This window comes from Filobasidium floriforme (genome assembly GCF_021052385.1).
Source record: "Filobasidium floriforme strain CBS 6241 chromosome Unknown HD553scaffold_3, whole genome shotgun sequence".
Classification (NCBI taxonomy): domain Eukaryota; kingdom Fungi; phylum Basidiomycota; class Tremellomycetes; order Filobasidiales; family Filobasidiaceae; genus Filobasidium; species Filobasidium floriforme.
Genome location: NW_025763624.1, coordinates 1040575 through 1056663, shown reverse-complemented (window position 1 = coordinate 1056663; position 16089 = coordinate 1040575). Strand labels below are relative to the sequence as shown.

Below are 16089 nucleotides of genomic sequence, written 5' to 3'. Positions count from 1 at the left end.
TTGGGATGTCGCGATAAGGTTTTTCGCCTCTCGCAGCCACTCTGCGATGTATATAAAGTCCAGGCGCAGAGAGGAAATAAGCCCAATCCCCTTCCTCGAATTCGTTCAACAACACAAACACCCATCTTAAGTCGATTTACTCGCCCGTTCAAACTCGCTTCCAAGGTAAGTCTGATCGTTCCCAGGAAATTCACTACGAACGATTCGGGCTGACTCTGAGCACTGATCTCACAGATTCATCAAACCAAACCGAACCGAACCAAACCAATCAACCCTCGTCAATCACAATGGGTAACATCATCAGCAGCATCGCCCGAGGCATCAACGCCGTCCTTATGGCCATCGTCAACGTGAGTGCTCCGTCCATCAGAGTACCAGAGTACTCCGTGTGCGTGGTACTGACTTGGCATTTATTCGCGCATCTTGTAGGTCATCACGACGATCGTATCCGCCATCGCCAACGTCCTCCTGGCCATCTGGTACTTCTTCGTCAAGCTCATCACTTGTGGAAAGTACCGAGGAACCAGGAAGAACGTGAGCTGGGGAAAGAGTAGGCGTGCAAGGGTATAAAGACCGCGGTCGTAACAGTGAGTTCGGGTCTCAGTCAGTGTAGCCCGATTGTTGCCTGTGATTCTGATCGCCATACGCTTGTGATACAGTAGTCCCTTCCCGCCTCTTTTCTCTGGACTCGCTTTTTAACGACCCCGAACGCCTTCGAACATATACACGAACAACCAACACCTCGAGCGAGAAGGGTCGTCTTCTTCTCCCTTCTTCTCCGCTAGACTCGACCTCTTCGTTCTGAACTGTATCACCTATCACAATCTTAATCCAGCGGTCTCGACTATTCGGACTGACTGATGTGCTTGAACCGATTTATAATATCAATGCATTGCTGTTTCGTACACGGTATGCTCTCGAACGTTTAAAGGCATTGATGATGATGTGAGAATGCAAAGGAATCGCCCTGAACCACAAGACAGATGCTCCCTGACACTATCTGCCTTCAAGAACTCTCTTCCTCGTCAACGTCCATCTTGTCTTCACTATCTCCCTTTCCCTTCGTCCGCTGCCTTATCGAACCAGCTTCTGGCCCGGTCTTCCTAGGCGTCATCACGTCCACCGAAGATTCGGGTGCCGCCGGTGCGGCGTGCTGATCTAACTCCACGCTGCCTGTAGCGGGCCCGTGTCGGTCCTTCGGCGCAGCGTTGAAGAAGTTGCAATCTACAAGACAGACGAAGTTCCCGGCAGCGAGTCAGGAAACAGCGTGTGGTGATCTCGGACTAGGATCAGATCAAGATGACTTACGACGACAATACCACTCTAATTACCGTATCGTACATCATGGCGTTTGATACAAGTAAAGACAGCCACACCGCGTCAGCCTTGCATGGTCCATACTGAAAGCCACGTTGTCCCGCCAGAACTCGACACATGCCCGACACTCACTAGTGTTCTCCCACTCTATCTTATCCCCAACCAACCCGTTATGCCGGAAACACCTTCCGCATACCAGAGCGTATTTGTTTTGTAACGAGGTGGCTGTTTGTTTCGTTTGTTTCGAGTACGAAGAGGCGGTAAGAAGAGAGAGGAGAGAAAGATGTTTCGAGGTGTAGCACCGGGAGTAAGCTCGTGAACCGACTTGAGAAAGCAGAGACTGTGGGGTCTGGCTTACATGGGTCTTCGCCCATCAGCTTGTCCGCCAAGTGATCTGCGTGCCATAAAAGGAACAGAGACCGGCAATCGAGGATCAGCCTTCCGTCTCATTCCCATATCACCAAAACGACCCAACGACAAATCGAAGCGAGGTATTGTATAGAGCTTCAACCAGACTCACCGTACCACCGCTTTTGCGGGACGGGCAGAACCCCCGGCCCATCCCGCACCTGTTCCCGCGCCTGATCGAGGATACGGAGTTGTTGCGGGGACATGGTGGCCATGTTGGGGGTCATCGGAGTTCCTGGTTGGCCCGGACGAGCGCCGATATTAGCGTTGGCGTTGGGATTGATGTTGAGATTGGGATTGGCAGGTGATCGGATCTGCATTCGAGCCGAATTGGGATTCTGGTTGGCGGACAACCGAGACGCTGGAGTGGGAGTGTTGGGTTGTTGACCCCGAGCTTGACCTTGCACTTGGCCCGGCGTAGGTCTCGCAGACGCCCGGACCTATCGTGTCGTACACCAACAAATCCCAGTCAGCTACTCATCCACGCCTCCGTAACCGGAACACAACACTAGTAAGCAAGATGAAGCTAACACTTACCGACCCGCCCTCCTCGTACCGATCCAACAAATCTTTCGTCTTATACCAACCGCTCTTCCGCTTGACTTCTTCCAGCAGCTCGTGTTGCCGCTTTAGAAGCTTGAGCAGGTGTTGTTGTTCGTGCGTGCGGCGGCGGGTGTAGTAGGTCGATAATAGACGGTTGAGTAGGTACAGGCTGAAGAATCGAGTGTGACGAAAGGGGGAAGGGGGAGGAAAGGATCTCATCAGCTCTCATAGTGGGTTGATTCCAATCCAAGGTGATCGTCTCGAACTTACATGATCGGCCATCCGACCACACCTCCCCATTCCAAACCTTTCCTCCACCCTTCGCTATCGACTGTGGACCCATCCGTTGCAGGACCCAACCCTAGTAGCCCCCAAGGTATCCCGCCTAACCAGCACAGACCAACCCAGATTCCCCATAGCCCGACCCCATAAAGGTTCAGTAGCAGCGAGAGCCGGCGTTGTCGGAGATGGATCTCGGCGAGGAGCTGTTTAGCTGTGGTGATCTCTGTTGCCAACTGGGAGAGGAGGCTATCGTAGTCCGTTGGTGGTTTCTGTTGTCAAGGATGAAAGGAGACGATGAATCAGCAAGGCGGGAGGAGAAAGCGAGAGGTAGTCTGGACGTGTCGGGCTCACTTTACCGTATGCGAACGGGTTGAACCATGACAAGATTCCCATCGTACGCTGGGAAACGTGCGCCTGCAGGGTAAGTATGGCGTATGGTCGTCGTGGGTAGCGATATATCGATATGATAATGGTGATGTTGTGTACAAATACGTCGTTGTCAACAGCACGAGACTCGAGCGTTATCACGTGATCGAACCAGGCGACCTCGTCCTGAAACGTCATCGGCCGCCTCGAGTCTGGGCCTGAACACCCGAAGTCGCAATCGATATATACGGCCAAGAAGACTCTTTACTAATTAGCTACCATCCAACCATTCATCCTCCTTCACATGGGTAAAGGCAATACATAAATCCCGGGAAAAAAAATGTCCTTGTCTCAAACGAATTGTCCGTCAACCTCTCTTTCTTCGCCCAAGTTGACTATACTACTACTCTGACTATTATCAGATCTCCATTTCCCACTCTGCAAGCATTCAAGCCTTGATAGTGGCATTCTTCACAGCGCAGAGCTCAGTCTTGACCTCGTCCAACTCGGTCTTGATGGCGGTCAAGTTGGACTTGACGAGGACGAGTTCTTCCTTGATGTCCTTGAGGTAAGCGAGGACTTCGGAGAGGTCGATCACGGGGGGACAAGCGGGAGGCTGGGCGACACCAGTCGGGGCAGGGGCGGGAGCGGGAGCGGGGGCCGAGGAGGAAGCGCCAGTGTCAGATGAAGCGGCGGGAGCAGGGTGGGACGAGGTGGGAGCGGCATCGTGCACGGAAGTCGACGGGGCGGCAGTGGTCGAAGGTACCGGGGCGACGACAACGGGGTGAGACGAGGTGGTCTCCTTGGGGGCCGGAGCGGACGAAGGGGCATGGGTCTCTTCAGCAGAAGAAGCCTGAGTCGAGCCCTTGGTAGGGACGACGACCGCGGAAGACGAAGCTTGAGCCGAAGTGGCAGAAGTCTCGTGGACGACCGAGGTCGAGGCCGGGTTAGTAGCAGTGCCCTCGGCCGCACCGGTCTCTCCAGCGTGAGTGGTGATCACGGTCGACGTCGATACGGTGGGGACCGAGCTCGAGCTAGCGGTGGTGGTAGCGTTCGTCCCAGTGGTCGAAGCAGGCGCAGTAGCGTTGACAGTTCCGCTGGCAGTAGACGTGGCGTTCGACGTGGTTTGCGAAGCGCTCATGGTAGAAGTAGCATTGGCAACCTGGCTCGTAGTTTCAGTAACGGTAGCGGTAGCTACGGTCGTCGCGTTCGAGGTAGTCGCCGTGGCAGTCTCGGTAGCCGTACCAGTCGTAGTAGCGGTGGTCGTGGTCCCAGGATAAGGTCTCCCATCGACCGAAGGAGGATTAGGGTATCGACCGCTAGATTACATGATAGATAATCAGCGTCGCGCTCGGCGGAAGGGATTGCCTTGCAGACGTCTGCAAGTGTATCACGGAAACGCCTCGGGACTCACTTGGAGAAACACTTGTAGACGGCAGGTGTGTCCGGGTAGTTGGAAGACGCACAGCCCGCATCGTAAGGACACTCGGCGGAGAGTCCGCTAGGACAGCTATCCCCGATCTTGGCAGAAGGGTCGAACCTAAAAAAAGCGATCGACGGGGAGACCACCTTGCTCAGCGACAACATTACTTGCATCAAGATCTCCGTAAAGACCAATCGACTCACTTGGAAATACAAGCCTGAACGCCCGCACCGTAATCCACGCAACTCTGGAAAGACGCACATTGCGCGTTCGAGGTGCACTTGTCCCCCTCTTGAGCTTGTTCGGGGGACTTGGTCACGCAAGCTCGGTTGCCGTGTCCAAAGGCGTTGCATCGTTCGTCGGAGAGACAGTCCGAGTCGGTGTTACAGGTTCCGCCGGGGATGCCCCTATAGGTGTGACGAGGAGGAAGACGTCGATTTCAGCCGGGGTGAAGGATATAGTATGACAAACAGGGTCGCCGTACTGACCTGATCTGACAAGACTTGAAGAACGTATCCGGGTTCCCATAGTTGATGTACGAGAAGCAAGTCTCTTTGGGGACCGTACAGTCCGCATCGGTGTTACAAGGCGTGTAGGTCGAGGATTGTCGTTTGCTGTATGGCGCATGAAGATCACAACGCAATAAAAGTACAGGCGTGAGAGTGAAGATAGGGCATGGGGAGATTTTCTTGTCAATATCTTTCGCTCTGTACGTGATCCCGATCGTACTGATACTGACCTGACGGTCCTAGCGTTGACGGACGCTGAGGCGGTCAAGAGGGAGAGGAGGGCGAAGGAGAACTTCATCTTTGTCTGCTTGCGAAATTTCGACGAGATAGCTTGTTGAACGTCAAGTGAAGAGCGTGTATAAGGACTGGGAGTGAGGTTATGCGTCGAGGAGGCGAGCGGCCCTTGTATAATATAACGAGGGTGGGTGGATAAACAGGCTACGGCGCAATGAGATCAGGTGCAGGTGACAGATGACAGACAGAAGCGTATGTACGAAAAAGGGAGGGGAGATCGGGGAGATGTCTTGCGGTGCTATGCGATATATACCCTTTTCGTCTACCAGCTATCAGTTAGCCAGTTACCATCCTGTGCAAGCCTGTGTCGTCCCCCATGCGACCCATGCTGTCCATGCTATTCTCGGTAAACCGTTCACTCTCGAATCAAAACAAACAAACAACGAGGCGCAACCTCGGGGCTTCGGAGAGAAACCTTCGGAATCAGCCCCGCGGCTCCGGATCCGGATTCAGGAGGTGCGTGATCGCCCGAGCAGAGGTCACGTGACATGGTCAATCTGACGGCATGCCGTATATGCCGTACTCGCTGCCGTACATACTCGTTCCCTCCGAGATCTCACCTTCGACTGCCGAACATCGGTCCGGATGGTGCCATCTGCATCCGAGCCCTTCCCCAACCAACGCACCTATAGGTGAACCAACGTGTCGTGTCGGATGCAATTTCCTTACTTTTCGGGGACCAAGGTTGCGATCGGGTCGACCTCGACTTTTTGTTTATAAGCAAATCGAGTCCTCCAAGAGCTAGGAGATCGACATCGACATCAGCAGCTCCACATCACTCACAACTGAAACAACCGTAACGACAACGACATCCACCATGTCACCATCACTTCCGGCATCCCACTTTCTCTCGCTCGCACCCAACCACACCGCACCCCCCGCCTCTCTCCTCTCCCCATCGACATCACAACAGACCACCTCGTCCGCCCTCACTCGATCTGCCGTCAACACCGCCACCACCGCCTCGGCCGATTTCGATGTCGACGTACGGACGGGTTTCTTGCCCTTTGAACCGGCCGTAGCGAGGTTACCTGACGAATGGGCGGTATGGGAAGAAGCGTTGAGCGCGGCCAGGGGAGGCGGGGTCGTCGGACAAGGGTTGAGGTTGGGTGGAGGTGGATCGTCGACGGACCAGAGGGAGGAGGTATGGAGACGAGGCATCCAGACGATGAAGGTCCTCCCTGTGGCGCCACTTCGACGATCGCTTCCACTCCTTCGTCGGGCGCACCAGGTCCTGACCTTTCTCCTCCATTTCTACGTCCACACCCACCCGGCCCCCGCCAACGGACCTAGGACGACACCCCTGGAGATCCCGGAGAGCATCTCCATCCCGCTCCTCACCGTCTGTCCTCTCCTCGGTTTGCCTCCTATCCTGACGTATGCGGATACGGTCCTCTACAACTCTCACCCTACCGACCCATCCCTCCCTCCTTCGTTCGGCTCGAACCCGTACGACCAGACGTTGGAGACGTTTACCAACACCCCGGACGAATCCCACTTTTTCCTCACTTCCACTCGGTGTGAACTCGCCGGCGTCCAGGCCCTCTCCCTGATGCGTGCTTCGCTGGACGAAGCGTTCATGGCCGACCCGCTCGCCCTCACCCGGTTGACATCCTATTTGGCAGAGTTGGCAGGGAGGATCGACGAGATTGGGGATATCATACTGGACGTGATGAAAGGGTGTGACCCTGCGGTGTTTTACCACGTGGTCCGACCTTGGTTCAAGGGCGGGGATGCCGATGGTCCAGGGAGCGCCGGGTGGGCTTTCTTGGGGAAAGGGTTGGAGAACGCTCAGGATGGCGAGTTTACCGGCAACGACAACGAGGAGGACGAGGATATGCAGACGAGGGAGTTGAAGGCGAGGAAATTTTCCGGACCGAGTGCCGGTCAGAGTACCTTGATCCACGCGTTGGACGTCTTTCTGAACGTCACCCATTCGCCACTCGAAGATCCCGCCTCGACTTCGAACGGCCAAGAAGACTCCAAGCAGACAAAGACGGCGGAGACGACGTTCATGACCCGAATGCTCGAGTACATGCCTGCCCCTCACCGAGCCTTCCTGACGCACCTCGCCTCGCACCCTCATCCCGTCCGACAATTGGTCCTCGACAACCAGCTCGCCCGACCTCAACTGGTTCAAGCTTACGATAGCGCCCTAGGGGCGTTGAAGCGGCTGAGGGAGAAGCATATGAGGGTGGCTACCCTCTATATCATCCAACAGGCTAGGAAACCTGTCACGGAAGAGTTGATCAGGATGGGCGCTGCGGCGCCAACCCCTGAGACCGCTCCTGCTGCTGCCTCTTCGTCAACGGGTTCGAAGAAGCTCGACCTGAGTGAATTCATCCACGAGGCCGAGGCCAAGAAGGAAGCGGACGAGGAGATCAGGGGTACGGGAGGGACGGCGTTGATCAAGTTTTTGAAGATGTGTCGGGATAACACGAACAAGACGAGGATCGGCCGAGGTTAGATCAGGACCGTGGGAGTAGGATGGACGTTTGCGCTTGCATAGGATAGGATATAGATGTGTAGCATGTTGGAGGATTGTTGTCATTCGTTTACTTTACTTTAGAGGTTGTATTGCTGCATATACCACGTTCGTTGCATTCTTGCAATTTCCTCCCTGCGCGCTTCAGAGTTGCTCGATCGTTGAAGGGGCTTCTGTTCGAAGACAAGAGGGATCTTCTGACTTCTTGCTTCTTGACATCGACTGTCTGATGATCCGCGCGTTCCCAGAAGTGGCGTTTCATCAAACAAGATCAAAGGAAGCGTCGACGCGCTGTTTCTGGAATGGCTGTTTCAAATCTGGACTTCGAAAGGGATGGGGAAGGCGGGTTTGATTCGCGCCGATTATACGAGCCATCCTTTTACTGACTCAGGAGACGTCAATGAGAGCTAGTGGATCGTCAATATTCTTCTTTGAATATGCTTATCGTTCCGACAGTTATGAGAAAGAGATCGGAGGCCAGTCCTTTCTGGAATACCCTGATCGACCAGGTCAAAGTGTACACGTGTGGCAGTGGCAACATTTGCCACTTAGTGCCCAAGGCTATCTAATCTAAGAGCGTGAGAGACCCGTCTGTATTATTTCACATGGATACAGCCGATGTTCACGCGCTGTATCGAGTGTCGAAACGCTCCACCGAAAATATGGGCAAAGTTTCGATAAGGTCCCCCAGGATGGAGAGCGATGATCATATCGGCATTGCTTGCGTGCCGGAACAAAAGCAATATCTCCTTCGAATTGAAGGTGATCGCGACGTTGTCTCGTCCGGCGAACTTGCCAAGCTGCTCTCTGAGCTCTTTCCCGTTCCTCTCCGTGCGGATCATGTTGTACAGCAGACCACGCATCACCAACATGTATACAAACGGGAACCCAACGTAAGGGTTGTCGTAATAAAAGAGATGATATGGCGCTTGTTTCTTCCGCGCCGTTGATGTCTCACCCATATTGCAGCAAGGATCCTACGTATCCTGCGTGCAAGGTATCTAGCAATAGATGGAATGTGAGAACAGCTACGACGCTCACCGAGATTATATGCCGGCCGCAGCCAATCTCTGTGCGACGCGGCGAGTCTCTCTTATCTAGATTCTCTTATACCATTCCCCAAACGCGAGGCAGGTCGATCCAGGAGATGTCTGATTCATATGCTCGCCTTCATCCTAGTACAGATCCACTCGAGCAATGTCTCAACCCCTCTGTTACAATTCTCAACGTACACACGACAAGACCAGCAGTTCCGCGAGGATGCGAATCAGCGACCATCGTGACCAACAACTTCCCTTATGCTAGGTCCTTCTCTATCAGATTCGAAGATGGAAAGCATGTTCGTCGTTGTCGGTGAGCGACAGCTCGTGGCCATGTGTCCGCTTCCCAACACATCCCCGTCTGGATAGATATGGATACCGATAGCATGAACCACGTGTTTGCGCTAAGATTCATAGAGGAAATTCCTGGGTTTGCGGTATTTCCTGCGTTCAAGAGGAAGGCAGGCTGGTATAGATAATCAGAACTCGCCTCACCTACAATGAGTTGCCAGTCGTTCCGTGCAAGGGAATCAAACAGGATTGTAGGTGATCGTACATTCCCCTCCACGACTTTCCATCATCGCATCAGGTTTACAACTCTCAACTCCTTAAGTAAATCTGGACTTTGTACCTATACAAGGGGAAAGGTCCTGTTCGGGCGAAGTGATTGTGTAGATGCACGAGGCCACAACCTACATGCATGCTGGCTGGCTGACCATAAGCCAATCGTCTGCTTGCGATCGGAAAGCGATCGACGACATGAAGGCAAGCCTCAAATGTTATCACAGTGCAAGGAGGATTCTAGTGTATTCCATTCAGGCTGTCAAATTCTGGATCGTCATGTTCTTGATGGAATTAGAACTTCTTCCTCGGCACCACGAAACTTCTTGCCAAATAGCAAGCTCATTTGAAAGCCAATGCGAAAGTGCACCTGGCCACAACCATCATGCGTGATCTACGCATTCTACTGCACAAGGCTTCGCAGGTCTCCCGGATGTAATAGTGAGAATAACAAACCCTGGATGATTCGGTCGCGCTGGACTGCTCATAGGAAGAGTGTATCTGTGGATGAACCATGGGTACAACATACCAGGCGATCTTGTCCTCTTCGATCGAGAAATGCTTCTACATGTTATCACTGCATCTCTGGCTGAAGCAACATGGCAAGCGGATTGCGCTGGTCCTCTGCGCTCTGCAGCCACATGTACGCGATCTATCACGACCTCCAGTTACTGCGCCTCAAGGCAAGGTTGAAACCATCTCCAAGTAGAACACTGTAGGTTTGGCGTTGGATGGTAATAAAATGCTAAGATTCCAGTAACAGCCAGGAGCTACGTCCAGTAGTTTCATGCAAGTTCGGACCGGGAAAGGGGAACCCAATGTAACATGCGAGGCCTCTGCTCTCCGTTCATGCTCGATCGAAAGAGGGTCGACGGTGTGTTGGAACATGAAGAAGATCTCGTAGCCACTATCATAGCTTTGCAGAACCTTTCGAAGGAAAGGGACTAAAGGTCTATATTCCTCGGGATCGATAAGGTAGGAGACTGAATGGCAGTGGACCCTGCGACCGAGACCGACGTTGAGCCATGCGAAACATGTTCCCTGCCTTGAGCTATATGCGAGCTGGTAGCTGGGTTCGAGTTTTGAGGGTGCGTCAATGCGACCGGATTGTCTCCTTACATCCCTGAAGGGCTACGTACAAAGGTTAAACATGTATGGGGTATAATGAAGAACAAACAACATAGCCATCTGAGCCCTGATCACTCGCTCATTGGATCCCAGGCATATCCATCCCCTGATTGGCGTATACATCGCTCGTCAGCATGGGCATCGAGGGAAGCACAATGCGTTCTTTCGTGACATCTAGCCAGGACTACATTCTGCCTGTGCTCCTTCCTTTTGGAACGTTTACTCCGATAGCTAAAAGGATCGTCTGACGACACCTATGACACCCTCAACCCCGCTCTTCCCCATTAATCATCTCCCTTAAAGCTCCTCATGAACAGCCGTCTTCTCCTGGATCTGTCGTCCATCGACACCGCCGGCGAGAACGTTGAGGAAGTCGTAGACCAGGTCGGCAGCCAGGATGCTCGTCAATTCAGCTGAGAAAAGGGGGGAAATGGGATGGTCAGAATATCAGTTGCATGCATGGCGCAAGTTCATGATCAGTCTGGCCTACCGTTAGTATCGTAGGCAGCTGGGAACCCGAGCAACACGATGAGCATAACTCGTACGGCGCGGGTCACCTAAGTGAGATACAGCTCGGACTCACGAGCGACCTCGACGATATCCATTCCGACGATGTTGAGCCCCTTCATCGATTGTACGATCCTCCTCAACTCCCTCGACGACCAACCACCCGATTCAGGCGTTCCCGCTGTCATTCCCCCCCAAACCAAATCGCACTGGATCAATACCTTGGCCAAGAAGACACCTATGCCCGGGCTCAATCCTCGAACTCACTCGCCGGCGCAGCGCTAGGATCGGCCACATCGATATCCAAAGAGATGTAGACCGGTCCGTTCCCGACCCTAGACTTGATCTTCCTGGTGATCCCCTCCAAGCCCATGTCGTCCAGGTCGTATGTGTGAATAAGGTCGAACCCGGCCGTCACGTCGTCCTGCAAGTCCTCCGGACCCTGAAATTCAGAGTGGTTCATATTCAGCGCCAGTGGTAAGCCTTTCAGTCCAGACTTGCAACCTACGGAAAACCTCGTCCTGATCCCAGCGTGTATGTTGGACCCGGGCTTGATGAACCCCTTTTCATAAGCATGCCAGAAGAACGTCCCGTGGTTGATATCCGCCTGAGGGGAGAGGGATCCCATGTACCGTTTCGGGTTCCAGGTATCGATGTGTGCGTCAAAGTGGATGACGGAGATGGGGCCGTACACGGAGTGCAGGGATTCGAGGATCGGGAGGACCTGCAGAGAGGAGAGGAGAGGTCGGGTGAGATGCCTCAACTTTGCTATGAGAATGGAGAGGCAGGGTAGCGATGACTTACGATGGTATGATCTCCACCCAGACTGATGACCCTCGGATGCAGCTCCCCATCCAACCCCTTTGCGAACCCTAACCCTTCGAAGGCCGTGGCGTTGGGTACCTTTCTCGACAACAACGACGCATAAGCGTCCGCTACTTGAGGGATGGCGATGGAGGGGTCGAAGGGGGAGATGGGCACGTCCCCGCAGTCGATGACAGAGTAGCCGGATTGGTATGGGTTGATGCCTGTCACGCTGGAGTAGCCGCGGATCTTGGTCTGTCGACGGGAACCTGCGTGAGATAGGGGTAGCAGGGCAAGACGAAGAGTAGGCATTGCGGTGGTGGTCAGTAATGTGTTTTATCAAAAAAGATACTGAGGTTGCAAAGTGACCCTCACCACTCCTAATTCCAAACGGCCCAAACCTCGCACCCGGCCTGAAACTGACTGCCGAATCGAACGGCATCCCGATGATGGCCACATCGAGCTCTTGACCCGGCTCATCCAGGCACCTTACATGGGGCAAGTGCGCGAACGAGGTGACACCGGTGAAAGAGAGGTCACCGGTCTTGCCATATTTGGAGAACCAGGCGTCCTTGTTGGCGATCTCCTCGGCGGTGAGATCTGCGGTTTGGTGGTTGCCGTGCGCGAGGACGAGCGGGACGGCAGCGAGTGCGAGGAGTGAAGAGAGACGGGGCATCTCGAAATTATGTTGCTGAGTTGGGTATATGCGATATAAATTATGCGCTCGAATACGTTGTCCCCCGACTTGGCAGATACCGATTCTTTAGGGAACGACACGAGCCACCCTTATAAGAGATAACCACCACAATCGCAAGGGGTCCCGGATAAACCGTCAAACATATCGCTTCTACCACTACTCCCGGATGAATCTCTCCCGAGCGTGTTTCGGGTTTAGCCGATCGAATCCTGCGGACATCAACCCTATTGCCTATTGTTGATCTCCGTTGTTCATCATCTTCGAAGACCGAGGCAGCGCCCGGCGTTCGTCCGAAGCAGCAGCCAGGCATGAACGATGCGATACACACATGACCTTCTCGAGCCTATATATAAAGCTAGGATACGTTACGTCCGGCATACATCCACTACCTATCAGTTGTCTATGCTCTAGGTCTGTGAATCATCGCAACATGACAATTTCAACCAAGTCTGACGAGAAATGGTGGAAAGAGGCGAGTTTCGAATCGCGCGTAACTTATTACTATCGCTGATCATCTGCTGAAACGCTGTTCTTTGCGTAGGCTGTCGTGTACCAGATCTGGCCTCACAGCTTGTGAGTCGTTGGTACGAACGCTTCTTTGTCGAATCGGACAGTGATGAGAAAACGCGTATGTCTGGGTGACTTTCGATAGTTATGATAGCAACGGGGATGGCATCGGAGACCTTCCCGGTATCACCAGCAAAGTCAGTACCGCATCTCGTCGATCCGGGATTTGAATTCAAAATGGAAAGGATTATCATCATCTGCTCAGTGGCTGATTCGATTTTGATAGCTCGACTACATAAAAGCCCTTGGGGTGGACGTCATATGGCTCTCACCCGTCTACGCATCTCCCCTCAAAGATTACGGGTACGACATCTCGTAAGTCCTCTCTTACACAACACCTTGCTCCAGCTTCGGCAGCCCGCTCCGTCGATTCAATAGGTGTGATAGCCTGGAACTGACGTGTTGATGTGTTCGGGATGGGTCGCAGTGACTTTAAAGCTATCAACCCTCTATACGGGACGCTAGAAGACTGGGATACGCTTCAGAGGGGATGCGCCGAGAGGGGGATGAAGATCATGTAAGTCCAGTCCAGAGCTGTTGCATCGAAGCTACGCCGGGGTCTTGCGTTGATTGCGAGAATTTGGCGTTTGCGGATCAGGATGGACCTAGTCTGTGAGTGAAATCTTGCGAGGTGCATCGGCGTGTTTCGATGTTCTGACGCTGCTTTTGCAGTGAATCACACTAGTGACCAGGTAAGCCTAACCGACTGACCTGTTTGCGATATTCAAGAACCGGCATCTGAAAACGACTCGAATTTCACCTTCTTCCCCACTTCTCAAAGCATCCCTGGTTCCTCTCAGCCAAATCGTCCAAAGACTCTCCTTTCCGAGACTTTTACTACTGGCGCGACCCTCGTCCTGAATCAGAAGGCGGACCGGAACCTAACAATTGGAAATCCGTCTTCGGTGGCTCGGCATGGCAATGGTCTGAAGAGACAGGACAGTATTATTTGCATCAGTACGCTGTCGAGCAGCCGGATTGTCAGTGGGAGAACCCGAAGGTCCGGGAGGGTGAGTTGTTGGGGTTCTTACTGTTTTAAGGGTTAAGCAGGGGCGTTTAATACGTGTTCGTGACAGCGTTTTATGATATCGTCAGGTTCTGGTTGGAACGAGGTTGTTCGGGTTTCAGAGTAAGTCAAGAACTTCCAGCTTCTGAGTGACCAGCCTGACCAAGAGGACTGGTCTTCCAGCTCGACGCGTGCTCCCGGTTGTCCAAGGTTGAAGGTCTTCCCGATGCCGAGGTCGTCGATCCGAATCAGAGGTATCAGAACTGTAACAAGCTGGTCAAACATGGGTAAGCCGAGTTCTCGAGTCTCGATGAGATCGAGCACGGGTTGACACAACAAGCAAGACAGACCGAGGCTGTGCGACTATTTTCGGGAACTGTACGATCAAGCTTTGAAAGGCAAGTCTTCCTCCCGAATCATCGCGAGTCGACCTCTGATGATCTCGCGCCGAATTCGATAGACTACGACCTGATCACCGTCGGAGAGATGTCTGATACGTCTCCCGAGATGGCCATGAGGTATATCAATCCTGATGACCCTCAGCTCCAGATGGTACGTCTCTTCAGCTTGGTTGTGGCGCAAATATTGGCCTGGCATTGATTGTGCTCGATGCTGGTACGAACAGATTTTCCAGTTCGATTATTGGGCGCTGGATTCTGACAATGGTAATCCGCTCAAATACCGTCGGTGAGGCCTTTCTACTTGATTCAGCCAATGTGTCTGTGCAGACTGACGCCGCGCTCGAGACAGGTGTCCGTTGCCCGAATTGAAGGACTGCTTGAACCGGTGGCAAACCGAGTTAGACGAACGCGGTGGCTGGTAAGTAAGCTTCGCCAGCTTTGACAGAGTATCTATCGATGTCGCTTGGCGGAATGCGGCGGTCTCAACAGGAACTCCATCGTCACGTCCAACCACGATCAAGGACGGGTCGTCAGCAAGTGGGGCAATGATTCTCCGGAATGGCGCACTCGTTCTGCTCAGCTGCTGGCCATCCTGCAGGCTACTCAACCTGGAACGCTGTATCTGTATCGTGAGTATCCCTGGGACACCCTACGTCATCTTCCGCTCAATTCGCCAATATCTTCTCAGAGGGTGAGGAATTGGCTATGAAAAACGTGCCTGAAGACTATAGGATCGAGGATCTGTTGGACGTACAAACTATCGTGAGTATTCGTTTTTGCTACGTGACCGTGCTAATGCTAATCTCTACATCAACTCCAGAACTACTGGAAAGAGTAAGTCCAGAACAAGAATCACGTCGAGCTCAGACGCTCGAGCTCAGCTTCTGCCTATATTCGCAGGATCAAAACAGCACGTGCAGCGGGCTCGAGTGAGGCGGAGCCAGACATGAGCGATATCATGCGCGATCTGCGCATCAAAGCTCGGGACAACGGTCGCTTGCCAGTTCCAGTATGTCTTGTCCTTTCGAAAGCAAAACTCAGAAATCTACGCCTTACTGAGTTGTCCTTTGACATGTTATAGTGGGATGCCCGACAACCTCACGCTGGTTTTACCAATTGCCAACAAGGTCCGTGGATGGTGGCAAACAAGGACGATTCTGCGTACGCTGCGGCGCAACAGGAAGGGGATCTAGACAGCGTTCTCTCGTTCTGGAAACGGGCTATCGCCTTGAGGAAGGCGCATAACGAATACTTTGTAAGTTGACCATGAGTCGTCCGGTGCCCTAAATAGAGCTGAAGAGGTTGAGATCGTACTTCGCCAGATCTACGGGACTTTCCACCTCCTGGATCGTGACCACCCGGAGGTCTTTGCATATACGGTGGCCAAGACGACAGGCACAGACCAGGTAAAAGCGCCCTCTGTCGTGGTATTGAACTTCAGCGAAAGCGTCACGGAATGGTCACTTCCGGCCAATGTCGAGATTGGCCACGTTCTGCTGTCTAACTATACGGACGGTCCTGAGCGAAGGGACGGGAGACTGATCCTTCAAGGATGGCAAGGAGTTGTCTATAATGCAAAGTGATCAAGGTCGTCATCCTGAAACGATTCTGGTCAGGATTGGCTTAAGGATCCGTTGACACAAGGTTGGATACAGGACATAATCGCGAGGAACATGAGCTCGGCGTTAGATTATACACATTGCAGGATGCAGGATTAGAAGCGAAAAGTAGACCTGATTGTTTAGCACATG

The 16089-nt window shown here is 53.1% G+C and overlaps 6 protein-coding genes across 6 annotated transcripts; 3 read left to right on the top strand and 3 right to left on the bottom strand.

The window, feature by feature from the left end:
• Positions 1-287: 287 nt before the first annotated feature.
• HD553DRAFT_339529 (uncharacterized protein) lies at positions 288-570 on the top strand (the record flags this gene model as incomplete). Its single annotated transcript, XM_046182452.1, has 2 exons — positions 288-350; positions 430-570. The coding sequence occupies 2 exons, from the start codon at positions 288-290 to the stop codon at positions 568-570; spliced, it is 204 nt and encodes a 67-aa protein (XP_046039354.1).
• Positions 571-902: 332 nt separating this feature from the next.
• Positions 903-2992, bottom strand: HD553DRAFT_305717 (uncharacterized protein). The gene is made up of 8 exons (XM_046179186.1): positions 2902-2992; positions 2539-2819; positions 2263-2437; positions 1838-2165; positions 1676-1711; positions 1450-1542; positions 1309-1323; positions 903-1224 (listed from the first exon to the last, which is right to left on the bottom strand). The coding sequence occupies exons 1-8, from the start codon at positions 2941-2943 to the stop codon at positions 1007-1009; spliced, it is 1188 nt and encodes a 395-aa protein (XP_046039353.1). The 5' UTR covers positions 2944-2992; the 3' UTR covers positions 903-1006.
• Positions 2993-5453, bottom strand: HD553DRAFT_348079 (uncharacterized protein). The gene is made up of 5 exons (XM_046183346.1): positions 5079-5453; positions 4828-4953; positions 4543-4746; positions 4331-4456; positions 2993-4235 (listed from the first exon to the last, which is right to left on the bottom strand). Exons 1-5 carry the CDS (start codon positions 5144-5146, stop codon positions 3365-3367), a joined length of 1395 nt encoding a protein of 464 aa, XP_046039352.1. The 5' UTR covers positions 5147-5453; the 3' UTR covers positions 2993-3364.
• Positions 5454-5832: 379 nt separating this feature from the next.
• On the top strand, positions 5833-7751 carry HD553DRAFT_305714 (putative tryptophan 2,3-dioxygenase). The gene has a single exon (XM_046179185.1). The coding sequence runs from the start codon at positions 5960-5962 to the stop codon at positions 7607-7609; it is 1650 nt and encodes a 549-aa protein (XP_046039351.1). The 5' UTR covers positions 5833-5959; the 3' UTR covers positions 7610-7751.
• A 2590-nt stretch (positions 7752-10341) lies between these two features.
• HD553DRAFT_280892 (putative arginase) lies at positions 10342-12462 on the bottom strand. The gene is made up of 7 exons (XM_046178113.1): positions 12043-12462; positions 11668-11936; positions 11372-11587; positions 11131-11305; positions 10940-11044; positions 10847-10864; positions 10342-10769 (listed from the first exon to the last, which is right to left on the bottom strand). Exons 1-7 carry the CDS (start codon positions 12341-12343, stop codon positions 10654-10656), a joined length of 1200 nt encoding a protein of 399 aa, XP_046039350.1. The 5' UTR covers positions 12344-12462; the 3' UTR covers positions 10342-10653.
• Positions 12463-12670: 208 nt separating this feature from the next.
• On the top strand, positions 12671-16083 carry HD553DRAFT_163325 (glycoside hydrolase family 13 protein). Its single transcript, XM_046176841.1, has 20 exons — positions 12671-12836; positions 12906-12948; positions 13026-13068; positions 13158-13246; positions 13359-13448; positions 13530-13543; positions 13604-13623; positions 13713-13941; positions 14008-14060; positions 14121-14224; positions 14286-14335; positions 14398-14489; positions 14563-14624; positions 14688-14756; positions 14828-14967; positions 15027-15100; positions 15159-15172; positions 15239-15347; positions 15420-15593; positions 15661-16083. The coding sequence occupies exons 1-20, from the start codon at positions 12824-12826 to the stop codon at positions 15919-15921; spliced, it is 1743 nt and encodes a 580-aa protein (XP_046039349.1). The 5' UTR covers positions 12671-12823; the 3' UTR covers positions 15922-16083.
• The last annotated feature ends 6 nt before the right edge of the window (positions 16084-16089 follow it).